The sequence below is a fragment of the Pithys albifrons genome, chromosome 1 (assembly GCF_047495875.1).
Source record: "Pithys albifrons albifrons isolate INPA30051 chromosome 1, PitAlb_v1, whole genome shotgun sequence".
In the NCBI taxonomy this organism is placed as follows: Eukaryota; Metazoa; Chordata; class Aves; order Passeriformes; family Thamnophilidae; genus Pithys; species Pithys albifrons.
Window position 1 is genome coordinate 87,963,990 of NC_092458.1, and position 27,858 is coordinate 87,991,847.

At 39.5% G+C, this 27,858-nt stretch overlaps 1 protein-coding gene across 1 annotated transcript in view; it reads left to right on the forward strand.

Annotated features, from left to right (window-relative positions):
• MAN1A2 (mannosidase alpha class 1A member 2) overlaps positions 1-27,858 on the forward strand; it is a 145,756-nt gene that overhangs the window by 76,288 nt on the left and 41,610 nt on the right. The window contains exons 6-8 of the mRNA XM_071559486.1: positions 17,702-17,796; positions 20,303-20,426; positions 20,857-20,950. Coding sequence (XP_071415587.1) covers positions 17,702-17,796; positions 20,303-20,426; positions 20,857-20,950 — 313 coding nt within the window. The remainder of the gene's footprint in view (positions 1-17,701; positions 17,797-20,302; positions 20,427-20,856; positions 20,951-27,858) is intronic.

The window sequence follows — 27,858 nt, forward strand, 5'->3', positions numbered from 1 at the left end:
AGACCAGGAATAACAGTGAAGGTTTGGCACAACCTGATGTAGGGTAACACACTGCAATCTTCAACAGAAATTGGGTTGTATTGTGGTGTGCTGCATCAAATGGTCCCCACACCTGGGTAGTAAAGGAACAATGAGTACAAGGAAGACTTCATAGATGACAATGCCAGCAGAAAACAGCTGCAGTCTTTCATACTGGCTGTGTGAACTTCTTTGAGCTCATGAAGGCAGATGGAGATTCCTAAGGCATCTTGCAGGATCCATTATTCCTCATTTCTGAAAGCCATCCAAAAGACAGCAGTTATGATGCTGAATGCTGCTAGGAGCAGTATCTTCACTTCCAGGTCTTTGTGAACACACTGTAAATGAACTTTCTGCTCTCCAAATGGGAGTTTGCTCAAGAAGGGAGAGACAGCTGCAGAGCCCAAGTGTTTCATACATGCAGAATCATCCTGTAATTAAACACACTGAATGATCATAAGAGCAATAAAGCTTATGTAAGATAAAGAATAATGTTGTACCAGAGTGGATTTCTCTGTGTTCAAAATCTGACTTTTTTTGCAGCTGTATATGATGACTTGCTGTCACTTTTCCTCTATGGCTCCTGCTCAGTAGCCTCTGGCATTGACGATACCCACTGCTAGAATGAAAGTGATGCTCATGTTACATGCCAAATGTCTGTCCAACTTCTTGAATAATAGATAAAGTCCAGGTTTTTTAGCAAATTTACAGGAATAGTAATCTCTTCACAGTGATCCCAATCATAGGCATATCTACTGTCTCTGGTTACTGTGACGTCTTCCCTGGAGGTTGATAATCCTTGAGTCGTATTTTTTTTCTCCATGCTGGGGGGCTTCTTCTTACTCACTCCTTGCTTCAAGAAAATTTGTGTTTCCAGAGTGACTTGGCATACTTCCTTGTTACTTAGCAAGTCCTAGTCAAACAAAAAAAGAGTCCCATCCACTGATCATTACAGAGTTATCGACATCTCTGCAGGTAAGGAAGGAGTCTTCTACCTTCTGTATGTCAAGTCTACGCCTTACCCGTGGTTACCGCCCCAGTTGTGTCTGTGACTCCATGTGACTCACTGTTGTGGCAAGCCCTCAATGCCATGGCCCCGTTCTGGGGCTTGGTGCCACCTGCGGAAGTTGGTAAACTCCTTCAAATAGCAGTTTCAGCCTAGTTTAAGAATTTTGGTCTTTCCCCTGTGTGTTCCCAGCATGCTTTATTTTCTGCCCTTTCGTGATTGTGTTTGTTAGGAGTTGGGCAAGATCCTGTTCATACTGAGAGCAAGAAGTAAAATCCTCTAATACTGAGAGAAAGTACCTGGAGCAGACATATCCAGGTGCTTACTGGAGCTGTGTCTTCAGGTAGGAGAAGGCAGGATGCAAAATACCTGCCATCACCCAAAGACTGAAGAGAGGTAGTTAACTGAGGCTGAGAGAGTCAGAGGAACATGGTGTTAATATGGATTTATTTTTATTCACTGCAGACCTTGTTTCAGGTACCTAGACTTTATTCAAATTACAATGGAACTTTTAAATATGTGGGGTTTCCCTGACTTTCTGAGCATTAAAGAAGAAATGGTACAAAACCATGTAAATAGAGGCCTCATCTCTACAGAAAAACACAATTCATTAACAAAGTTTCAGTGGGTGAGTATATTTTTTTTCCGGACAAGAAGTCATTGCTTGTTTCATGTACTTGCTTTTGCAAGTTTTTTTGAAATTGTATCGCAGGTTCTAGAATGCATCTTCTAAGATGAGCATTTTAAGGGCTTCCCCCAAAGGAGTATGTGTGCTGACTGTAGTACTGGTTGCTGGCACTCCTCTGTGCCACATCTGAGGGGGTCAGCAGGTTACAGGGTGCTTGGGAAGTATCTCCCTGTCCTGCAAATGCGTGAACTGTAGCCAGAGGGGAGATCACAGGGCAGGAGCTTGGTGGTCATCACTCACACCTTATGTGCAGGAGACTTGCCAAGTGTGTCTGTGTCTAACACCTGTCTCTATAAGTACCCAGGATGAACCTTCTGTTCTTGATCTGTTCCATAGAATTGCATTGGGCATGTATGGGCGGTTCCGTGGTGTAAAGGAGAGCACTCTGAACTCCGAATCCCAAGGTCCCAAGTTTGAGTCTCGGTGGAACCGTCCCCTGGCAGTTCAATGCCTCCCTGCCATCCCATCCCGTCACATCTCGGATGCTCAGCAGGGTCAGCCCCGGTTAGTACTGGGTGCTGTGACAGTCCCGAGGACTTCCCTGTCACTGTCCAAGCTCGCTCGGCCGTGGCAAATGGACCTCAGGACTGAAACGGTGGGGCCAGTTCTGTGCACGCTGTGCCTCACCTAAAAAATCCCCTGCGCAGGCTGGAAGGGCACACCCATGTGGGGTGAGCCCTGCCCAAATCTGCGTTCATCAAGTCTGGCCATACATACATACATTGGGCATGTGTCCCATAAATGTTCATTCATGGAGGTTTACAGTATTCTTCTGAAAGTGCATGTTGTGCTATTTTCAGGCATGAGTAATTGTGAACTGGATAGACTTGAGGATAAAACTACTGGAGATAGTCACTGGATTTCAAGTGTTTCAGTGATCAGGAGTAAGACTACTGTTTCTCAGCAATTAGGACTCTGAGCACCTGTGGCCCTCACTTAGAGATTAGAGGCCTTAAAGCTTCTGAGAAGTCAGCACATTTTCTGAAGCACGGTGGAATCAGAAAAAGGAATGCCATAGCTAGCAGTGGTCTCTGAAAACTTGGATTTAACTCCTTTAAGTAGTATCTCATAGTAAGTCTGCAACAAAACCAGTCATTGAGCCTTTAGCTTTTAAATTCCTCCCCACAAAAGTTTATCTGCAGGTGTTTGCACCAGGATCTGGGAGTTGTTTCCAGTTCTTACATATGTTCTAGTTTGTAAAGAAAGTGACTGAGAATTGAGGTAAGTATGTAACACTTACATGCTCTGCCCAAACTGGTTTGTTACCAGTCAAATCCGTAAGAGATTTGTCGGGTGTGCAGGAGGGACCCCATCTTGCCTTTAGAGTAACTGAGCATTATCTGGTATAAACAGCATTTGTCTGAGGAGAGAGTGCACAAGTGACCTGTTGACTGCTTGCTTTTTTCATGAAGTGGAGTTTCAAAAATCATTAAAACTTCTGGCATGACTGGTGGTGGCAGCAGATAAAATATTCCTGCTAGCAATAATGCATGGAATGACAGAAGCCCAGAGATGGATAGAGGGTTGGTGGTTGTACAGTGTACACTGTTGTGCTTGAGAAACGGCATCAAGTAAGGAAAACAAAGTGAATATTATTCTAAAGGCTGCTGTGTGATAGCATCAGGAGGACATTTAGACCATTATGACAAAGTGTTCTTGTCTGCTGCTGATTTATTAGTACAATAAAAAGGGTAGCTTATTGTTTTATTTTTGTTGAACAAAGTTATTTACGGTATTTGCAATATAAAAAAAAGATTATTGAATTACTGTGTCTACCTTTGCCAGCCTTAGATATAAAGCAGTTCGTTTACATGGCTGTCTTTTTCATCTTTTTAAATGCCATCAAAATGACATATCTTTCTGGGCAAAATAATAGTATAATTCACGTGGATAAATCCATCCTCAAATCTCATTTAAAGTAGAGCATGAGGGCTGTTAAGTACCTGACACTCTATTAACAGATAATCAAACTAATCCTTTCTAGGAATCTGACAGGCAGCATTTCTTCTCTTCAGGAAAACTCAGTCAAATTATGTTATGTATGGCAATGTACATCCTGAACAGCAGACATATATCTATATCTATGTAAAATATAGTTCTTCAATAAGCCAGGTGATATTAGGTGTTCAGATTTCACAGAATTCTTAAATGTACCTATGAAATTATCTAAATTAAAGGTTTAAGGCTTATCTAAATTAGGTTTTCAAAGGTTGAAAATCTTGAGGGAGTTAATAGCACTGCATATGTCCTGTCCAATGAAGATGAGATTTGAGCTTGTTGCCAGGAGATGAGCTGCTTATTCATAAGTAGTTGTGACAGCTCACTGGTCTCTAACAGGACACAGCCTGGAAAACAACTCTTTTTTTCCCTTGACTAAAGCATTGTTTCATACTGGGCGTTGCCACTGCTCACTGCAGTGCAGATTGTAATGCTTGTGCAGTTTTTGTTTACTAGGCTTGTAGTGAATGTTTCTTGACTTGCAAATGACACTTAGCCCAATTTATTGCTGTACCTTGGTACTGCACAGCACCTGAAGCAGAGAAGTGGAGAGGAAAACTGACTTCATTGCAAATTTGTTTCTCCTGCAGTCTTAGGTCTGATTTTAAATAGGATTTTCCTGTTAGTATAACTTCCTTTAAACTGGTGGAAGTAAAGGGCAAGCTGTTTTAGCAATAGAAAATACAGTAACTATGAAGTTATAACTACTTGTGAAACTCTTTGGTCATGTTCCTGCAGAGGGCTATAAAAGCTAAGAACAATTAGATCATAGGTACACTGTCATTTATCTCCTGTTGACCAAGTCTGTTAGTTTTTGTGTTGGTCTTCACTAGTTTGATCATACTGATGCTGATGGGCACCTGTTATTTTTTCAAACATTCATTTATTGGCATGTTTTGCCAGGGGATGAGGGACAGCACAAGAGGCACAGACATCAACTTCAAAGAATAAGTGTATAAATTTACTATACTGTGAAACAGCAAGGAATTACAGAAGAAGCAAAGAATTACAAAAGGGTAAGTTCAACAATGCACCTAATCATTACTACAAAGAGTCTCTAAGGGGATTGAGAAAGATAAATCACCAGTTAGCCTTTAATGCATCGCCATCATCCAGACCTGCACATCAGCTGGGGAGCCCCAGTCACAGCAAAGGGTTGGAGAACTACTCCTGGGAACTGGGAAATCCTACACTGTGTGTCCACTCGTAGGTGAGGTCTCCATCTTTGGTGTGAAAGGGTTCAGCTTTTATACTGTTAAACAAACAAACTTACAGCAATTATTCAGTGTGGAAAACATCTGGCTTTCTTCTCTCCTTGAGTTTCACTGAAGCTTGTCCAAGGCTCAGAGGAAAATCAAGGGAATCAGTTTGGACAATCTACTGTTGACCAAGGCCAACTGTCTACTCATGGCCTTGACCAGTCTATAAATACAGAAAAATAGATACGTTAATGAACAGATACAAATGTTCACTAATAAGCAGATATAAATATATCTTACTTAACAAGCATACATGTTTACACAGGTGTAATCTTATCATGCTACATGTTTTACTAATTACACATAATTTTGGCTAATAAGCAGATACATGGCTAAACAAAACAGTGGGTTGGAAGGTTCATCTAGAGGTCAACTCAGGCTCAGGGCCTGTTGTTCAGGCTTCAGCATTTCATGGCATTACTGTTGACACAGTAATATGTTAATTTCTACCCACTGAATTTTCCTATGTACTTTCCTTCTAAGTTAACATCTACACTAAGGTTTTCATGCTTGATCTGATCCAGAGAGGAAGTGTGGCATTGTCATTTGTCAACTGAAAGCACAGTTCTTGCAGTGGGATTTTTTTTCACTTTAAGACAGAACAGAAATACATCTCTGGATTTGATACTGCTCTTACATTAGGCATCTTTAGCTGGTTTTGCCTTTTGAAACTTGCTGTCATTCAGTGCTAGCTATTATGGTTTTATCTTAAAAACGAGTTTGGATACTAAAAACTAAGAACAGATATGGTGAGAGAAAAATAAATGCCTTGAATGCTGCAGTAACTAAGCATTGCTAAGCAAATGCACTAAAAATAGCAAAAATGTTAACAAAAGTCATGTTGCCTCTAATGATGTGTTCACCTTATTGCATGATAAGATGATGAAAAGTCTTCTAGTCTGTTAGGAATCAAGGGATTGCTGTCTGCAATAATGTTGTATTACTATTTATGAGTTGGATAATCTGGGAACAAATCATTAAAGAAATGACCAAGAAGCTCTCAGTCTTATTAACATTAATTTTTTTAATTCAAGATTTAAAACTACAGATAAGTGCCTAAACTAAAAGAATACAACTCCATGTTCTGAACACATCTTTTAAGGTGACCTAAAAGATGTGTGAGCCAAATAATCTGATTTCACTCCTCTTCCTCATCCCTGAAATTCACTTAATGGAAAATACAAGATCGTCAGTACAGTAGTGACTTGACAGTAAAAGTCCTCTCTTGAAATTTATAGCTGACTGTAGATTTGCTCTTGTTGAGATGGCAAATAAGTAGAAAACTCCAGAGAAATATAATTGAATGTTCAACTTGGTTTGTATAAATTAAATGCATTTTAATGTTGCCAAAAGTGTAGGTGCAGGCTGCAAGTTCCAAGAAGGGTGAACAACCCATGTTAGACACACCAATGTGGGAACAGAACAAGGGATTGTCTTTTGAGTAGTTGTGGCTTTGAAGAGCATGGGAAACTTAGAAAAGGCAAAGCTGCTCAGCTTGAACTTCTGGTATGAAATCCTGTGGCAAAAGACCTTTGAGCATTTGGATTTATAAACAGGAACTGTGAATATGACAAGGAATCTATTTCTGTTTAAGTCATTAGTAAGGGTTGTTGTTGGTGTGCTGCAAGATTCTTGGTAATCATGTTCTTAGAAGGATTTGTAAAACCAGCAGAAATGGTAAAAAAAATCGTAGAAAGTTAGAGGAAGTTAGAGGACTGATAGTTATGCCTCCTGGACACATGAATAGTCAGTGTGTGGGACATGATGCAGCCCAGATGTGTGTCTGGAAGGAATGCTTCTCTGAAGTACTACTTATTGGTGTAACTATAAAGGGATCATGGTACTTATTCCTTATTTTATGCAGATGATCAGTTTGTTGCTCTTGAACCTTTTTATTTTTGTTTGCATGGCATAAAAGAAGAACATTTTTATCTTATATTTCTGGCCCTGAGATCTATAAATTATGCTACAGGAGTTTAGGGTATTTAACTCACTATTTTTTCAAAATAAATGTCTGTTTTTTCAAGTGCCTTGCAGTATTTATGCAACTATGAAGATTCAGTACTTACTAACTTATTGCTCATAGGTTGTGCTTGCCAACTAATTTTGTGTCAGAACTTGGTCAATATATACATGAATATTAGCTGTAGATAAGCTAAATGTCTGTTAATCAGTGAAAACAAGCCAGTTCATTCATTAAAAAAACAGAAAAATAAATCCAGACCACTATTTGTTTTCATCAGGTGCAATGTAATGTACTTTGAGCCTGGCGTTGTGTAAAGGATATGTTTTGGAAGATGTAAAAACTGTGTGATTTTTACTTTTTCTTTCTAGTGTGTGACTTTTGCATTATAATCTGTCACATACCAGTGGGAAAAAGGAGGCTGTGTGTATAATGACTGCACATAGTGTGAAACAATATGTAATTTAATCTCTGTTTAACTTTCTTCTTTGTAAAGGCAAATATAGTCTAAAAGGGACTGAGTCATTTCTGGCAAAGACTAAAGGGGAAATCAAGATTAAATTTAAAATGGAAAGCTTGGCAGCACATTCAAGAGAAACAGGAGACAGAGGAATAATCTGAGAAAGAAAGTAGAAATTGATACAATATAAACACAGAGCTGAAGGACAAAAAAGATAAATGGCACAGAAAAACATATGGGAAAATAAGGAGATATTTGGCATGACTGGAGCATTAGGAGTAGGTGTTACAAAAAAGAAAGCCAATGTCAGGAGAGATTAATAATTGCAGAAAGTAGATAATTTCTGTTGCATGCAAAGGATTCTCATAAACTTGTTAGTACAAATAGCTTAGTTATTTGACATCAGAACCATTTCTTAAGGTTCCTAATACAGACTTTTTTCTTAAAAAACACAGACTGGATCATCAGTTGGGTAGGTACTTTCAGGAGCACAGTGCAATGTCAACTCAGTAGAACAGCTGGTAGTACCAAAATATGAAAGATCACTGGTTAATATGACAAAAAAGCCCACCCCAAGATTAACCATTTGCTTTGCCTGGTTGTGTTTGGTTGCAAAGGCACGTTCTGGAAATAAGAAAGCATTCCGCCCTTGTTGCATTCCCCAAGATGTTTCTCATACTCCTGTTCCTTAAACTCTTGGCAGTCCATCCATTTTGTGTCTTACCTGCTTTAGACTTACATTCATGCTCTGTCTTTCCTCTTGATGCCTTTTGTTTCTTCCCTTCACCACCTCTTTGTGCTCCCTCCTTTTACCAACCTTTCCCTGACACTTCATCTTGTGGGAGATGTGGCATCGGAATCCCTGTCCTTTACCACTTCTGCTTCCCCACTGGCAAAGTTCCATGTGATTTTCTGTCCTTTGGTGGTTCTTTTTCTTCAGTTTCCTGGTGGCTGTTCAGAATAATTTTTCACTCTTCTCTTTTTCTGTTCTCTTTTTCCACAGTTTAAATCAGTCTTTCTCCATGCCAGCAACTAGTGGGGGAACATTTAAGCCAGATGCCAGACGTTGTCTGTGCTCTCACATCAGGTTTTCTCTGCTACTGTAGTAGCTCCCACAGCAAGAAGAAATAATCTGAAAAGAGACTCTTAGGGCATGCTTAGGCACAAGTGGTTGTGATTGATATGTTGGGCAAATTGAAGATTGTTGCTTCTAGTCCTGGAACAATTTTTTTACAAAGGTAACTAATGTGGCAGGTTAATTGTGCTTGTGAGGCTAAACTTACAGCCAAGAAGCCAGAGATATGAAAAGCAGGAAAGATAAGGCACAAAAATTGCCTAGGCTGAAAGCAACTTACTAATAGTAGAAGAGAAAATTAACTCCAGACTACCATAGGTTTTGGCACAGTTAAATGGAATGTGAAAAAGTGTGCTACATCTTCTGGAATTATCAGATTGAGGAGGAATTTATATGCTAGATTTTCATTGCATTAATTCTGAATTTTAAGTGATCTGTGATGTTGACTGACTGTTGTAAAGTGCCTTGGATTTGAAGGCCCTTTAAAAATTGAGAACATGTAACTTTTCTACTCAGATATGCATGAAACTCATGCCAAGGAAGCTGATACAGCTATTGAAGTGAATGGAAATTACGCAGTTCAATTGAGGTGTGATTAGCCAATGCCAGGTAGTTTGAATGTGATTCGCTGGTTGTCCAGTGCATGCCAAATTTTTATGTTTAGATCTTCTAAAGGAAAAATGTCAAATATTTCTATTAAGTTAATATATGCACAACTTTCTCATGTGGGTTTTTCAAAACTATCAGTAGTGTGAAACTAATGAATATTTCATTAGATCCTAAGATGCCTCGGTCAACAGTAACTGGATTCTTCATGTCTCTTGTCCAGGAAAGCAGCTTGGGAAAACTTTTGAAAAAGATGGTGTAATTTAAGAATTCTGTTTTCAAATCTTTCCTTGCTGATGGTAGAAAACCACCATAGTATTTATTATATCTAAGAAACAGCATTTGAAAAAATAATTGCTAATTTGTAAAATGTAAATAAGGGAAGCTGTAGTCAACCAGGAGGATATCTATTGTATGCACTGTTAACTGATGCAGGTTTTGTGGGTTTTTTCATTTGTAAACTGTAGCTGAAAAACATGGCCAGATAGGCATTTTAATGCTTTTTAATACAATTCTTGACTTACAAACTACTGTTAGGATGGTTCCCTAGATTGCCTAGTCCATCCAGATCAATTGATCCATTTTCTTGCCATCTCTTCTGCTAGTCCTTGTCCCTGTATTCATTATTCCAGAAAAACATGACCTGTATTTTCATCTCAGACCAGTTTAGAGCCTTTAGGAAACAGGGGATCTGACAACTTTGGTGTATTACTGGACGTGCCCAGTCCTGTGGGCTTTACTGAGCTTTTGGTTTCAGAAGTAATATGCAGATCACAGTTGCAGCTTCTCCTTTGGAAGTTATGATAATTCTGATACACTGCATTAGCAGATTTTTACAAGCTGAATCTCTGCATTTCCAGACTGAGACACTGAGGACAGTTAGGCTTGTGTAGCTGTGAATTATAGATCAGAGGCAACTGTTACATCACCTGATTTCATGCATCCTGAAACTGGACAGCCTTCCTTGCCTTCATATCATTGTTTAAAACTGTTAGCAAAGTCTGTCTTTCAGGGAGACATCCAGTGTATTTTTCTTTAATAAAAGTATTTGTAGAAGTCTTGTGTATGGTGTTACTGGCTAAAGAAAATGTCAACCCAGCCTTGAAAAATAAAGGTCTTTTTCCCCAAAGAAGGAACATTTTATGAAGCATTTATTGTCTTATGAGTAAATCATCGAGTTATGTAATATTTATGGATTAAGTACTATCTGCTTTATCCTGTTATTCTTGAGAGACTGAAATTCTCATGGCACAGGAGGACTTTGCAGCAACAACTGTGTGAGCAGAAGTATTTGGTCCTGGATTCCCATCAGGGTGAATTTGACAGTTTCAAAATTTTGAAGACTGTTTGAATTAAACCCAGTTTCTTTCTTTCTGCCTCTGTAAATTGTCTCTGTATAACTGCTGCCTTACAGAAATGTAGTAGCTTACAAGGCAAAGGTTTAAATGAGTAATGATGGGCACTGAAACTAATTGACAAGATGAATGGCATCACCCCTAGATTAGTCTGACCTTCAGAAAGGGCAGGCACGAGAACTCAGAGCACTACAGGCTGATCAACATTGCTTCTATCCCTGAAAAGGGGATGGAACAATTCATTTGGAAAATTATTCCCTGGCCCATGAACAACAAGGTGATTGGGAAACTCAGGCTCAACCAGCCCTGATAACTAATGCAGTGATGCAAAATACAGTCTGAGGCCAGTAACCAGTGGTGTACCCCAGGTATCAATACTGTGATTGATTGTGTTCAATGTGTTCATTAATGATCATAGAATCATAGAATCAGTTGGGTTGGAAAAGACCTCCGAGATCATCAAGCCCAACCCTTGGTCCAACTCCAGTCCATTTCCCAGATCATGGCACTCAGTGCCATGGCCAATCTCACCTTAAAAACCTCCAGGGATGGTGAATCCACCACCTCTGGGCAGCCCATTCCAATGCCTGATTACTCTCTCTGCAAAGAATTTTTTTCTGATCTCCAACTTCAATTTCCCCTGGCAGAGCTTGAGCCTGTGCCCCCTTGTCCTATTGCTGAGTGCCTGGGAGAAGAGCCCAACCCCCACCTGGCTAGAACTTCCCTTCAGGTAGTTCTAGACAGTGAGGAGGTCACCTCTGAGCCTCCTCTTCTCCAGGCTAAGCAACCCCATTTCTTGGTAGGAGGATGGCCCCCACTTGCAGGGGAGTTGGCCCTAGGAACACTGTAAACCCCAGGAGTTCCTAGTGTTGAAGGGATAAAGTGTGTTGGAATTTAGGGCTGTTCATCTGGCATGCAGACATCTTTCTCCTGTGCATTAAGGCTTGTGTATAAACAGGCATGAAATCAGCAGTCCTTATTAAGCTACATATATCTTTTATATTTGGACAATGCTGCTTGATTTTCACCATGAGCCTTTATCTCTACTCATGCAGGAAGTCCAGTCTGACAAGTTGAGCTTTAAATGGGTGGCTAGTCACCAAAAGGCAGTGAAGAGTTCACTGCTGCAGTCTGAACTCTGAAGGTAGAAAGACAACTATTTCTGATTGCACCAAGGAGTACCCTATAGTTTTCTCAAGGGTCTGAGTCTAGTGTACTGTCAGACACTCTGTTTTTCTGATCTGCATTCACTAATTAGGTAGGTCTGCTTTGTCATCTTCATCCTTAGTGTCAAAGGAAATGGGTGCAGGACTTAGTAGTAACAGTAGGACTGATGGTGATCTGAGTACTACATTTTTGTAAACTTGTGCAATATATCTGTCTTGTCTGATTTTTTTTTCAAGGATCAAGAGTTACCAAACCTACAGAACCAGCCATATTGCATGGCCATAAATACTCACTAGTTAACCATCAGACTAAGGAGAAGTCTGGCATTTATTACTGTTTAATAAGAATGACTCAAAGGCTGGTCTATGCACATAAATGAAAGAGGTTCTTTATTTGTATAAAACATCTATGATCTCCCTCAGAGTTAGGAACAGAGGCCATTCGATGCTGTTTGCCATTCACAGTGCTGGAAGGGAGCACCTAACAGCAGTATTAGCATAATATAGTCTTCTGAGAGTTGCAGCCGTATGTCTAGTCAGTCACTGAATACATCAATAAGGCTTTTGAAGAGTTATTGAAATCTTTAAGGCCTTTTCTGCAGAATGTTTTGGCCTTGGATTAGGCTCAGGAACTTGCTTTCATGTTGTGGGGTGGGTGGCAGGTTTGATATGTTTAGCATCAATTTAATGGATGGAAATTATTCAGGCCCACACAGCTGCCCTGCTGTTCAGACTACTTTGTAAATACTGATTGCTGTTTTCATCATAATGAGGGATCTACTTATCCGATTTGAGGTTTAAGTTTTGCTTTTTCACTGTCTTCCCTTCTAGCTGTAAACAGCTTGATTTGTTTTTGAAATGGGGGAAGAATTCTTCCATTCCTTTACAGTATTTGTAGAAAGAAGATTTAGCCTAGAAAAGGCCATGTAAATTAATGGATTTAGTGTATTAGATTTTGCCATGTAAAATGGAAATGCTTTTCCAAGTCTGTGGTGGCTTCTGAAACTTCTCTGAAAAATGTCTATATTTTGAGAGCGTACAGAACAGCTACCCTGGAATTAATGTGCATGTTTACCTACTACAGTATTTTTGCATCTTCAGAATCATGTCTTGCTACTGCTGTTATGGGGTCTTTAAGAAGATTCTAATCAGTTACCTTCACATCTTAAGGCCAGTGCATGCTGAATTCTGTAATTTTCGCAAGTGTGAATGTGTATTTGAAAAAGGTGGAGTTGCCCTGCAAGAGTGGTGCTTTTTTGAGAACTGTTGACTTTTTGGTTTCTGTGACTTCCTCGCTGTTAGAGGGTTCTATACTTCTGAGTTTTGTGCTAGCGAAAAACTTGTGAGTGGATGATCTCCATGATATATGCACCAGTTACAAAGATGCTGTGTGGATCTACAGAGTAGATACAATGACCCCAGAGACTAAACACTTTCCTTTACATGTGTGGCACAAGGAATCTCATTACTTGGGAATAGTGTTAGGTTGGCCCTGGCTGGATGCCAGGTGCCCACCAAAGCCACTCTGTCACTCCCCCTCCTCAACTGAACATGGAAGAGGTAAAAAAAAATGTAAGGAAAGGCTCATGGATCGAGGTTCAGATAGGGAGAGATCACTCACAAAGTATTGCCATGGGCAAAACAAAGTTGATTTGTGGAAACTAATTTATTACCAATCAAATCAAAGTAGGATAATGAGAAATCAAAATGTAATCTTAAAACGTCTTCCCCCACCTCTCCCTTCTTCACAGGCTCTACTCACTCATGCTTTTGTCTATCTCCTCACCCAAAGTGGTGCAGGGGAACGAGGAGTGGGTTTGCAGTCAGTTCATTACAGGTTGTCTCTGCTGCTCTTTCATCCTCAGGGGGAGGACTCTTCACATGCACCCCTTGCTTCAGCACGGGGTCCCTCCCACAGGAGACGGCACTTCATTAAGATCTTCAGTGTGTGTCCTTTCCACGGACTGCAGTTGTTTGCACATTGTTCCACATGGGTCCTTTCCATGGGGTGAAGTCCCTCAGGAGCAGACTGTTCCAGTGTGTGTCCCACACAGGCTCACAAGTCCTTCCAGGGAACCTGCTCCAGCATAGGCTTTTCTCTCCAAAGGCCACAGATCCTTGCCAGGAGCCTACTCCAGTGTGGGCTTCACATGGAGGTTGCCATCTCCTTTAGGTGTCCCCAGCTCTGATGTGGGGGTTTTTCACAGGCTGCAGGTGCATCTCTGCTCCACCATGGACACCCATGGACTCTAGGAGGACAGCCTGCCTCATAAGGGTCTGCCCCACAGGCTTCAGAGGGTCCTCTGTTCTGACGCCTGGAGCACCTTCCCCTCCTTCTGCACTGACCTTGGTGTCTGCAGGACTGTTTCTCTTGCATATTCTCACTCCTCTGTCTGGCTGCAGTTGCTGTTTTGCAGTTGGGTTTTTTGCCACCTTCTTCAATACATTATCCCACAAGTGCTACCACCAATGCTCTTGGGTTCAGCCTTGATCAGTGCTTGGTCTGTCTGGGAGCCAGTTGGCATTGGCTCTGTTGAACACAGGGGAAGGTTCTGGCAGCTTCTCACAGAAGCCACCCCTGTAGTTCCTCCTACCAAAACCTTGCCGTCCAAACCCAGTGGAGCAACATGGCTGGAAGAGTGGTAAGGCAACTAAGTAATTCTCAGTTATTCTTCTCTTCCCTGGCAGAGTCAAATCTCTCAGTCTTTGTGCTTGTGTCTGTTGTACAGAGCATTTTTAAATGCTGTAGTGATGACTTTGCAGCAATTTCAACCATGCTGCATTATTAGTTATCCTTATCACCAACTTTTTCCTATTAACTAACTTGCTTTCCCTTGCTCCACTTCAATGTTATTTTCTGTTCATGTCCATGGAAAAAGTATTATTTCCTTTTCCTTGTTGTAGCCTTTTATATACTAAAAAGTCATTATCTTGTCCTTTCTTGAACATCTTTTATCTCGACTAAATAGCCCCAATTCTTTTACTGTTTCCTAATGAGCTCTATTTTCAAGGCAGCCATTCATTTTTTGTTCTTCTCTTTTCTTCTTGCCTATATATTTTTTGAAATTCATTGCCTGTCAACAGGAAACTGCCAAGGCTAAAATAGAATTTATCTATTCAACCTGTTTTAAAAAAAATAAAGTAAAAATATTATAAGTAATCATGTTGTCTGATACCAGCACATTATTTAAAAGCTAGAGCCTGAGGCTTTTATTGTTGTTCTTATGGTAAGTCTGGAACTTGCTAAAAGAAGGCTTTTTAATGAGCTCAGCAGGGCACTCTGGAGACATCTGCAGTTTCCCCAAAAAGGTACCTTACCTACCACTACTTGCTACATTTCTCTTTTCTCCACATCTCTCCAAATACGCTCTTCTGGTCACCTGACCCTCATAAAATCCTATCCCAGTTCTCAACTCCAGCCTGCATAGGTAAACAATGTGCTGAGTTTTGTTACACAGAAGCAACAGCGGGGTAAGACTGAGATGGCAGTAACAGAAAGTCAAGTCATGCCTTCTACCTGTTTGTAAGTGTTTTCCTTGCATTCGGTCTTGCATGAGAGGGATGTAGAGAGAGTTTTATACCTTCTGATGCTAAATCAGTGGTGTGTAGAGTCCTAACCCAATGGAGGTGACAGGAGGGTGCCTCTAATCTCAGCAAGTTTTGGCAGGTACTGCTAACAACATGGTTGTCTGAACCAGCAGTTACTGCTGGTGCTCTAATGCTGAAATGGCTCAGTGACTGCCTTGCTTTAACTGCCTTGTGTAGATTCATGTGCGTTTAGATCAGCTCAGCCTGTGCTTCATGTGCTCCTACTAAAGACACCTATAGCTTGTCCCTTAGATATTGTAGTACATTTCAAACTATTAAAAGCTGGATAGCAGTATGTAAATAATTACCATTAAGAATATTCTTCTAGTAAGGATATTTGTAGGGTTGTTCTTCCTTTGAATATTCTTACCCTATTGCTTCAGTATCTTTTATTAATGCATAATGCAGTGATGTGTAGCACTTTCAGAGGGTGCAGGATCCAAACGCTGAAACTAAACAAATTCATGCTACAAATGTCTCTCCAAACTATTTAACTGGAAGTCATCATTCTGTTCTTGATTAGGTGTTGAAGCATGTGTGTGCTGTAGAGGAACTCTCTGTAGATAGTTCTGTCTGGTCTTGACCCATCTACTACTTACAAGTCTAAAAGTTCAATATGAATTTTTGACACTTATCTATAGATGTAAATCATGTAGTTTATATGTAACTGGGCCAAGAATGAGCTTTTAGTTCTCTTCATGATTTCTTTATCCCCAGTTACAAGAGACTGCACATGTATTATACCTCTTCCTTAATCTACGCCTTCCTATTTTTGACCTGGTCCTTCTTTTAAGGTCAGAGCGTTTTCTAAATTTTACTGCTAAATTTCTGCATATTTTCTCAAAGACTGTCTCTTGCCAGTTTCTTTGCTAAAAATCATTTAAGCCGTATTGCCACTATTGCCACTGTTACATCACAGTTCTGTCAAATTGTAACCCGAAGTATCCTCTTTTTCAGTTTAGACATATCCCATATTACAATTCATTTGGAGTACCTCTGTAGAAGTTCTTTTTCCTGGCTCATTGCTTTCAGATCCACTTCCATCTCTCCATACCACACTGCATCAAATGCAATTAGATGTCATCTTTAATATTTTGTTCTGGTTTATTTCATGTCTCACTAGCCATCTCCTCAAACATTTAAAATACTGATTTTTTTTCCCACATTCATATAAAAATAAGGATGTTCTTGATTGCTTATTTTTTAGCTTACTTCTCCGGTGAGCATTTCTTCTGTTCTCCTCCCATAGACTTTATAAAAGGGAAAGATCCCTTTTATAAATCCAACAGAGCTCTCATGTAGTCCTTCTTAAAGATCTTATTTTGCTTGATTGCACGAGTTGTGGCCAGGTAGTTGATAATAATAGAATGGTAGAACATCACACATGAGAAGGACTGTTAAATCTAACTCTCTGCTTCTGTTAGGACTACCTAAAACTAAACCTTGTGACCAAATGTTCCTTAAGCTCTGATGGGCTTGGTGACCACTCTCTTGGTGAAGAGTCTTTTCCCAATCTGAAATTCCCCTGAAATTCATTGAATTTCCTCATGTCCTGTTGCTGGTCACTGGAGAGATAATGTTTCTATATTATGTCCATGCTGCCCAAGTTATTCTGGGGCATGGTGGCTCTTTTTGTCGCATGTTCACATGGTGCTTCAAACTGCTGAATAATGTTATCTCCAAATTAGATCATAATTCTCCACAAATGTACTGAACATTGAAAGTGCATTAATTAAAATGTACGCTGGCAACTAACTGTTCAAAGCAGACTCATGTCATGGGGATCTACCAAATATACCTTATTTGGAAAATGTGCTTCATGTAGCTTTCTCCCAATTGCTAGTTTATTTAACAGACATTAGGCTTTGAATAAAGCTATTAGAGATGTATGTTCCAAAAGTAGCAGAAATTACACTAGAAATGAAAGAGATTTTGTCCTGTCAGTAATTTCTCTGAGTAATCAGCCTGTGAGGGAAGATTAGGCCTGTAATTATTTTTTATATGTATTATCAATGAAGGAAGAACTGCAGGAAACTGCATATATGGTTTTGCGTAGATGATGTTCATAAAAGAATAGGATTTCTGCACTAATCTCATTTAAAAGAGATTGGAAGTTTGTTACAAAGTTAAAATATTCAGGTAGGAGAATTGTGTCTTGATTTTTAGCTATCAAATATGAAGTACAATCTAAAGACTGCTTCAGAAAGCACTTGAAATTCCCAGTATCTGTGGAGAGAGGTGGGAGGAGAGCTCATGTTCTTCTGCCATAGGAATCTAAGAAATATTGCTGGAGAGCTTGGAAGGAAAGAAATCAAAATGACAAGTTTGCTTTTCATGTTCAAATCTAAACGAAATTTATAAAGTGAACAAGTGGCAAAAAATTATAAGTTAATATGTTTTTTACAATGTAAAGCTTTTCTAATACAAAGAGGTGGGTGGAGCAAAGAAATGTCAGTCTTTATAGTTCTTGGAGATAACTCAGACTTTGTAACTATTTGCAATTGATCCTACTATCTTAGGTTTTCAAGATCAAAGCAGTGCAACTGGCAGGAAAACTTCTTCCAGCCTTCAACACACCTACGGGTATACCATGGGCAATGGTGAATCTGAAAAGGTAATGAGTTTTCTTTTGTGGGAAAGTGTGTTCCTCCCCCTCCCTCCAGCTTAAAATTAGTAAAGGCATACATCAGTTTTTCTTAGTAGTGGAGCTGTAGAAGATGGAGACAAACTGTCATTCCTGGCATGTTAGTGTAATTTTAATAGAGTTTAGAGCATTCTAACTCGTTAACTGCAATAAATTGTGATCATGGTTTTTTTTCTTTCTCATTCTGCAATAAGCATTCAATGTGCCATTGCACCATGCCAAGTGTATTATTCTGTGTGTTGCTTTAGAACGTAATAATTGTTTCTTTAGTCATTAAAGAAGCTATTAAAAACCAAAATTGTTTGCAGGACATGGTTGAACTCACTGGGTTTTCTGTACAGTGTGAGGTGTGTATTACCTTTAGAAGACTCACAGCATTTGAGAAGATGAGGGGACTCTGAAGTTACCATTTCCTTGTACATTTTAGCTTAGGTATAAAGTCTGGTGTGTCAAAGTCCACTGTGGTCTGTGCAGATGGACAGGCTCCATTAGATGACTCTTCAGGTCAAACTAGACTCAGATGGTCTGCATTGCCTTCTGGAAGAGAATTCATCTTGTATTGCTTGCTCAATGCTGGGAGTTCCCTCAGATTCTGAGAGAGCAAGTTTTGATGCAAGGCGTTCTTTAAACTTTTAGTACATTCTTAAACAGTAGCTGAATTGGAATGCGTGTCTAGATCATGTGTACACTAGGCAGCATGGGATAATAAATAACAAAGAGTTTTGAATTGTTTTGCGTTGTTTTACTTTTGGGAGAGATATTTGTTGTGCTTTGTTAAGACTGTGAAGAGATTTAGGACTACTTTGAGAGCATTACCCTTAAGTGCCTTTTTGTGGTAAGGATATGCTCCTCACTTCACTGTCAGCCTTGAGTGAAGCACACAGAGCTGTGGTTTGCCCTTCTGCTGCTACAGGGCATCACTGCCCTTGCCTGGTTTTCTCTACTTTGCCCATCCTGCTTTTCCCCTCTAAGGCCATTTTTGGTCCTCTGTACAGTCAGTATTGTTGGGTTAAATTTCCCTACACACTTCCTGAACAGCACTGTGGTTTACTCAGTCCTGTGTTCTTTCTGCAGTAGGGCTTGAGGTTCATTTTTGTTTAAATGAGTTTTTCATTTTTGCTTTGTTTAGCCCAAACCTGCACCATGATTCCAGTGTGTTTGGAGGGCCTGGGTGGCCTGTGCTCCTCAGGCAGCACAGGCATCAGACTCACTGGCTCAAGCAGCACAGATGGTGAGGTTTAAGAAGCTGAAGCAGCAGATGCATGGATAGTTATCAGTAAAACATAGGGACAATCAGATAGGTCACGTATCAAAACTCAGTCAGAAAGGCCGGACAGGGAGGAGGATTTGCAGTAGGCAGAGGGGAAAGGATTGGAGTGCCAGAAATTTCCTGCATGCTGATGTCACTTATGCATTTACGGTGTCAGTCTCTTGGTAGTGGGCAGACCCAGCCAGTGCCACAGCAGAGAACAGTGGCTGGCATGCCAGAGGGCAGTGACAGCAGGAGGAGTACGTGAGAACACCTGTCATGAGGCTGACATGCAGTAGAAGACCAGACCTGAAAGAAATATTTGGAACATTATTGACTTGTGTTATATTAGCTTTTCTATTCATAATGACAAAAACAAAAAACACTCTGAGACAAACTACAATTCTGTCATTACACTCTCTAAGCCTTGGTTACTGTATCTTAATATGTGTTGTGTGGGCTCCAAGTACTGCTCCATAACCAACATTTTTTATTTACATTTCCTCTTTGCAATGTGTAATTTAAAAAATAAAAAGACATTCCTAGTTGATTGTAGTCTTACAGATAACTGAAATTTTTTGTGAGAGGAAAAAGAAATAAACTTCAGGAAAATGAAATTGACTCCAGAAATCAAATAAACTGATCCTGAAAGGTGGTGAAAACTCCCAAATTAGATTAAGCCAGGTAATTTAGGAGTTACGACTTAGAAAGATAGTATCACTCAGGAGGTACGTGATACTTTTTGCTGGTTCTTTATGTGAGCCTGAGGAACGCATATATTCTGCCTACAGTAAACATGCTGTATTCCTATGTGGATACAGATGGGGAAGCACATCCCACACAAGTAAAGGGAACACACCACATCCTTGGCAGGACAAGGAAGCGAAAGCTACCGCCTTCAGAATTGTACTTAACTCATTTTGTTTCTTGTCCTTAGGAACATACAGTAAATAAACAACTGAGATTGAGCCCAGTGTTAAGTCATCATCTTTCTGTGACATCAAGATACTATCTTTTTTAATTGCAGGACTTTTTCTTGATGAGGTCATAGTTTCTTTTCCAACCAGTGAACCAACTGATCAATCAAACCACAACTGCTATAATCTTAAATGCAGATTACAATTTAGATGTCACCTGTTTAATTAGCTGTGGTAGTTGTGTTGTATACAGTAATTCTGGAATTGTGTTGTTCTCTCCCTTTTTTTGTGCATCTTTGTTGGAATTCAGTGGTGTTGGTCGCAACTGGGGCTGGGCTTCTGCTGGCAGCAGCATCCTCGCTGAGTTTGGTACTCTGCACATGGAATTTGTCCACCTCAGCTATTTGACAGGGGACCCTGTATACTACAACAAGGTGAGTCTCAAAATCAGTATTTTTATCATACTAGGGTCTTTTTCTATTGTTTCATCATAAATTGCATTAAAAGGGAAGTACTTTCAATATTGAATTCTATCTGCATTCGCGATAGCAGGTCAATTTATTCAGGCTTGTATTTCTGTTACCAAGTAGATGTCTTTTTCAAGTAGAAATACGAGACAGCCCAAGTTTCTTTATTTGTTTCAGCATACATTTAAAAATCGTAATTTTTAAACGTTTATGTGAGCAGTGCTTTAAAATCAGAAATGTACAAATCGGAAGAAAGCCCTCAAGAAAGCTTGTGGTTCAGATTAAGAAAATTTGCTACTAAAAAAAACCAAGAAAAAGAAAAAAATACTAGATTTAACTACATGCAGAGCGCAGATGAACGTTGTTAGTGGTGATCCTGATTCTTGATTTAATCTAGGTCATGCACATTCGGAAGTTACTTCAAAAAATGGATCGTCCTAATGGACTTTATCCAAATTATTTGAATCCAAGAACAGGCCGGTGGGGTCAGCGTAAGTATTCTTATTTTATTAATTCCTAATTGCAATTCTACTTCTTACTTTGCTGCTGAGTTGGAGATCAGAAAGATTAGTCTATACGGTACAGTGTTGACTAAAAACATACAACATTGAAGGATGACTTACACTTGAGATCTCCTGAAACCAGTTTTTGCCTGTTGCTCTCTGAAGTCCCAGAGCTTGCTTTTTAGGGTACTTTCTGAAAACAGTTTCCTACTAAATCTAATGCCTGCCTGTCCTTTTATCAATCAATAAAATCTTCTGTAATAAAGAATGAGGCTGAAAGTATTTCCTCATTCTGATTCTATTCCTGGCTTTGTTTTGGAAACCATCTGGTAAATGGATTACTCTATGGTGATACAGAGGTAATGCATGTTTGTGGTGATTAAATTGTATTAGGGACCGACATCTACAAACATAATTCGTTTACTTAGTAGCATGTGGAATGGCATGATGAACCTCCCTATAGATCCTGTTGTTATCAATGTGTCTCCCATTAAAAAAAGGCATTGGAATTAAAAGAAAAAGTAGGTTTTGTTGCTGACAGTCTGAGTGGAGAGATAAAACATGATGAGAGACACAAACATGATTCCTTTTCTTGAAGTGGTTCTTTAGTTCTTAGTGCTTTCATAGTGTCTGTGATAAAAGAGAATCTTTTTCTCCATGGTTTTATTTCTTTTATGAATGCAGGTCTATTTAGTTAAAAACAAGCAAGATGATCTATTTCTGGCCTGTTTGACATCATTAATAGGTTTGGGGGATTTCAGGAGTTGGCTGTAAATATCCAGCAGATCATGTTCTGGCTTGCAAACTGAAAATTTACTCCTGACTTTGAGTCTGGTGTGTGAGGAAGATGAATGCAGCTGTTACTGCAGTCACTGTGAAATTCTTGTCTAATCCTATCATTAAGGCCGATATTCTCTAATATCTCATCTAATATCTCTGAGTGAATTGTGCCACCTGAGACAGGCAAATGGATTGATGGGATAAATTCTTCTGATAAATTTAGGTTTAACAACACATTCAGAAAAAAGAAAGTAAGCAAATAGAAATGCTCATGTATTATTTATTCAACAGACAATTTTACACTGTTACTTTGAAATATTTTTTCTATTGCTTTTTTTCTCTATTCCTAATCAACTGCCTGTGCTTGTTTTATCAAAGGTAGTCTAATGTGGTGTATCACCAAGATTTAGGGACTGTTTCATAGCATCATAGAATTATGGAATGACTTGAGTTGGAAGGGACCTTAAAGATCATCTAGTTCCAACCCCTATTCCACAGGCAGGGGCACCTTCCAGTAGACCAGGTTGCTCAGAGCTCCATCCAGCCTGACCTTGAACACTTCCAGGGATGGAGCATCCACAGCTTCTCTGGGCAACATTTTCCTGTGCCTCACCACCCCCACAGTAGAGAATTTTTTCCTATCTTAAACCCACTCTCTTTCAGTTTGAAGCCATCCCCCCTTGTCCTGTCACTGCATGCCCTTATAAAAAGTCCTTCTCCAACTTTCTTTCAATAACAATGCTCAGACCTCACGTCTTGGGAATCAAATACTCCTCATCACTAAGAATAAACATACAGTGAAAATTTCAACTTTGCAGAAGCTTGGTGGAGCTGAAACATACTATTTAAATGGATTTTGAGAGATAATACATTTGGGACTAAAGTTTAGGATTGCAGGTTGAGACTTAAGTTCTGAGGATAAAAAGAAATATAAATTTATAAAACCTTAAATTTTTCTGTGCTGCTCATGAGACATAAACTATTGTCCTGGAATTTGGTGGTTGGAGTTTTTTGTTTGTTTGTTGTTTGGTTGTTGGGTTTTTTAGCAAATAGGGTTCCAAATGTATATACAAGTGTTCTGGTAGCATTTCTAGGATTTTCTCAGTGCAACAAGCATTTTTAAACCTCATTTGGGAAATTCCATGGAGCCTAGATAACAAGGATCCATTATTCTCTTTTTCCTTTCACAAACCCATATGGAAGGACGAGAATATGTCTTTGCTGTATCTCTGACAGATCACTCTTCAGTGAACCTATGTGCAAAATTTAACATGTTACAGTAAAGGAGGGCGGTCCTGTGGTGTAATGGAGAGCCCTCTGGACTCTGAATCCCAAGGTCCTGAGTTCGAGTCTCAGTGGGGACCGTCCCCTGGCAGTTCAATGCCTCCCTGCCATCCCATCCCATCACATCTCGGATGCTCAGCAGGGTCAGCCCCGGTTAGTATTGGGTGCTGTGACAGTCCCAAGGACTTCCCTGTCACTGTCCAAGCTCGCTTGGCTGTGGCAAATGGACCTCAGGACTGAAACGGTGGGGCCAGTTCTGTGCACGCTGTGCCTCACCTAAAAAATCCCCTGCACAGGCTGGAAGGGCACGTGGGGAGAGCCCTGCCCAAATCTGCGTTCGCCAAGTCTGGCCATACATACATACATACAGTAAAGGAGCACATGGACTGAAAACACTGGATATATTAGATTCCTGTCTTAGGCAGGGATTTTTTCTCCTGATTCCCTTGAAGAGTTTGTGTCCTGAATCGCACACGTCAGTGGAGAAAGAGCGATGCTTTCACACACAAAATCCCAATTCACTGGAGGACTCGTGTCGGAGTCCCCAGTAGTGTTACTGACCTGAATCACATGGCTGGCATTAAAAGCAGGCAAGGCTTTTATGTCCTCCTCACAAGGTAATTTCAAAGAGCATTATATTTGGCTTGTTACATACTTTTGTACTGGAAAGACTGAGACAATGGAAGGAGTACCAAAGCATAACTTTTTTCAGCTTCTGGGAAGTCTGCCCTTTTCATCTTTGCTGTGACCTTTACTTCGATGCATCTTATCTTGTACAAAGTACTTTCTGCAGATAGTTTCTGCGAATTATTTCAGAACTCATTATTTGCCTAGATACATCTAACTCGTGACTGACCTTTTAGGGTTTTCTTTTTTTCTTTTTTTTTCTTTTCCTTCTAACTTTTTCTCTCCTTGGATTTTTTTTGGCTCGGTTCTAGTTAAGTTTTTTGTTAATGTGAATGCTATCCCAAGTCACAAGGGGTGTGAAATAGACAAAATAAATCTACATAAATACATACCTAAATGCAGTGTTGAAGAATTACAAGATGTAGCTGCAATATAGCATCTTTATAGTGGTGGATTTATGTTCTATTTGTGTACCCTTCATTCTAGTGCTGAGTAACTTTATTCAAAGCAATAAAAACATCAGTAATGTGCACATAGCAGTCAAGTGTAATTAATGTTATTACTACCAGTTGACTCTCAGAGAGTATTAGACAAAATACATGGTGGAAGAATTCATTTAGGTCAAGTTTTGTCTTTACCTTATAGTTTATTTTAAAAAAAATTATATGATTTGAATGGAAACACTTCTAGAAGTGTTGGTGATTTTGTTCTAACAGGCTGATAGATAGACCTGAATTCTTAAACAAAATTGCTGTTGCAGGGCAGATTTGTGAAAGATAAGAGAAGCATCTTTTTCTGTGGCTTTGGTGTGGCTCCATAGGGCTGTAAGCTGGCTCAATCTCTACTTGAAAAAAGAACTTTGTGGAAATTCTTGATACTTTCTACCTTGATTCTTGACAGAGTATTTTGACACCTTCTCAGAGCTGTTTGCACAAGGAGCTGAAGCATGTGCTAATTTTTGTGGTTTTAACAAAAAAACCCAAAAACCCAGAAATTGCATCTACTTTATTTGACGTGTCATCCCAAGTATTAACTGCTAGTGTGAGCAATTAATGTGGCTTTGAAATACCCCATTTAGAAATATTTCCATACTTTTTCCTCTTTTCTGCAGAGACTTGTGCAGCAATTTATGCTGCTGCATAAGTAACTTAGTGCAAGTGAAGTCTCACAACTTACTGCATTTCTGGTTTTCTGAATCCTAGACTTTGCAGAATATAAATGCTGTGTTGTCTGTCCAGTTTATATGAACTGGATATAATTCATAAGTATTAAACTTAACATCTCTAGCTGCTGGTGTTGGAAAACCAGAGTAATAAAATTCAGTGCTGGTTCTTGTGGAAGGGGAAAGCGATATTTATTTGTTTACAGACTCTTTAAGCAAGCTCATTTTTAGCTACTATCTTCTGAGTTTAATTGACTAATACTCATAGATACCAAGATATGTCCAAGTTTCCCAGACTCAAAGAAAAGGGGACACTGGCTCCCTGGTGCTCTTTGCTTATCCAGGGGTCTCAAATGATGACAACCTTTCATAGAGATCAGTCAGGCCTTTTGGGGATCAGCAGTTGTTATGGAGTTTTTCTGTGCCTCGGAATATTTGGGTCTTTAGCCTCTGTAGATCTTGAGCCATGTTGCCATGTCTTGTCAGTTTTTCTTCATTTAAATGTATGCTTAAAATGTGGTCTGTGCTCTTCCTGAATTAGGAGAAGAGGAATGGTGTATGTGATATGTTCCAACCGTGTTGGCATCTCTCCAGTGTTAGGATGCAGAGTCCAGTGAAGCATTTCTGCTGTGGTTTGATTTATCATTGTGCAGGCCTTTTGATCTCAATATAAACAGCATATTCTGCAGTTTCACTGCTGGGGAATGGTATTCTGGGGACACTGCCCTGAGACATGCAGACCATCCTTTTCACTCACTGTTCTTCTGCTGGAGCTTAGATAGATGTGTTTTCAATTCAAACCAGTCAATGTTTCTGTTACAAATACCTGAAAAGGTATAATCAGTGAAACAGCTTATCAGTCCATCAGTAATAATGATTTCATCAAGAAGGACATGACCATTGCTTCCAGGTTCTCAACAAGTTGTAAAGATGAGTCAGATCATACTGTGTGACATTAATCTATAGCCATGTCTTTGAAGTGATTACAATTTTCTTAATACAAATTTTCATTTAATGCCTTTGAAATAGCCCTTGAAGAAGGGTTGTGGTGGCAGATTACCTTCTTTCTTTTTCTGCCTTCCTCATGAAGCAGCAGCAGCCAGGGTCTGAAGCCACAGCAGGCAGGGCTGAATAGGGACTACAGTTCCATCCCATCATTTCTTTCCTTTCAAAAGCTGTAAATCCTAAAATCTGCTGGGTGAATGACTTACTGGTCATTGCTAAATCTCCATGCTTTCCAGTGCAAATGCTGTATAATACAACTGGACACTTCCTGCTGTGTAGCAGGAATGAGTTATACCCAGGAGGAGAAAAATTATGGCTAAATAGTTGTGTTTAAGCTTAAAATGTTGCAGATATTATTACAGCGTGAGTGGCATGACAGACAGCCTTTTTAATGGGTTCAGCTCAGGATTTGTCAGCTCACTGGGGCATTTGCTGGAAGGCAGAGCTATAATGCCCACAGGAATGTTGACAGATCCCATTTTTACTTATGAGCTAAGGTGATGGTCCAGTAGGAAATAGTGATTTATGATACTTCTGCTTTGGGGTTTCAGTTTCTCTAAGACTGAAAGGAAAATAGCCAGCAAGAAGCCTTTTTTAACTTCTCACATTAACCCTCAGTTAACTTGGTTAGCTCTTCATTTTCACATGGTGAGTGGTTGGTTTGGTATTAGCATCAGAACTTTGAATTTAGATTATTTTCAAAAGCTTGTAGGGAAGCCTGCTATACAGATAAAACAGAAACTTGATTAAAAGCAAAGATTTCAGAATTATGGAAATTATTTAGAAAAACTATTTTTTAAAAAATATGTTGAGAAAATTCAATTCTAATTTACTTTTGCAAACAGGTTAGATGAGATAGCAATTAGAAGAGCAATAACAAAGGAAATGCCAATCTTTGCATGATATTGCAAAGTCAGGGCACTTGTGTTTGCAAATTTCTGTAAATGGGGCATTCTTCCTTTTTTGCTTTCCAATACCAAAAATAAATTACTGCATTTCTTCTGATTCCAACATCTCTTGCAAGTAATAATGTTATTGAAAGGGATATCCAATCGCTTTCACTTCAGATCACATTTCCTGCACCTCAGCTGCCTATGGAGTTACCTGGATTGGCTACTGAGAAAGCTGTTAGTTTAACTAAAATTGGGGTTTAGGCCAAATGTAGCTTCCATATGCAAGACAATAAGCAGAAATGTCTATTCTATGTTAATCTTATGTGTTTATTATTCCTAAGTGATATGTGAGCACATTAACAAGTTGCTGTAAAGTAAGTTAGCACATGAATTTACAGTGCATGAGCTGAGCGTTGCTATTAGCAGTGTAACAGCAGATGCTGAATTTGCTGCCACTGAATGCTGATGTGATCAACAGTGCTTTGTCTCCATACCAAAATGAAACCTCCTTAGTCATATTTGCAAATAGTCTAGGTTAGAAGCCCAGCAAGGGTCACTCTGTCAGCATCTTTACAAGGACTCACTGACAATGTGGTATCAATTACATGTGATAGGTGTATTTAGTGCACTAAATTTAAATGGTGACTTCCATGTACAAAGCGATGGCTGTCCTTTAAAGACAGTACAGGTATTTAGCCTGCTTTGTTACACATACTACTGTAGCAGCTTCTGGTGATGTTCTCACCTTCTTGCAGTTCCCTGCACCTGTTACTACAGAGTACTTAGAGGCACAACCCAGGTGGCTCAGTGGGAGAAACTTATATCCTCTGTTTCCCAGTTGCTTGTGCTGTAGACTAGCCTTTAAATAAAACACTTCTAATTTTAAGATATTATTTAGAGAAAGCTTCTGTGGACTTAATTTATTTGTATTAGGTTTACACTTCGGTTAAAATGGTGCTATTTTCATATGTGAGAAAACCAATAAAAACAATTTTAAATTACTGTCATTAAATCATTGGAAATACTGGGTGACTATCCTGGGTTTTTTATACCTGCTTGTACAGCTGGTTTTAGGCTAATATTCTTGGACTGAGCTAGATAATTAACTGAACTGCTTAATTTAAACTGTTGCAGGTAATAGACAA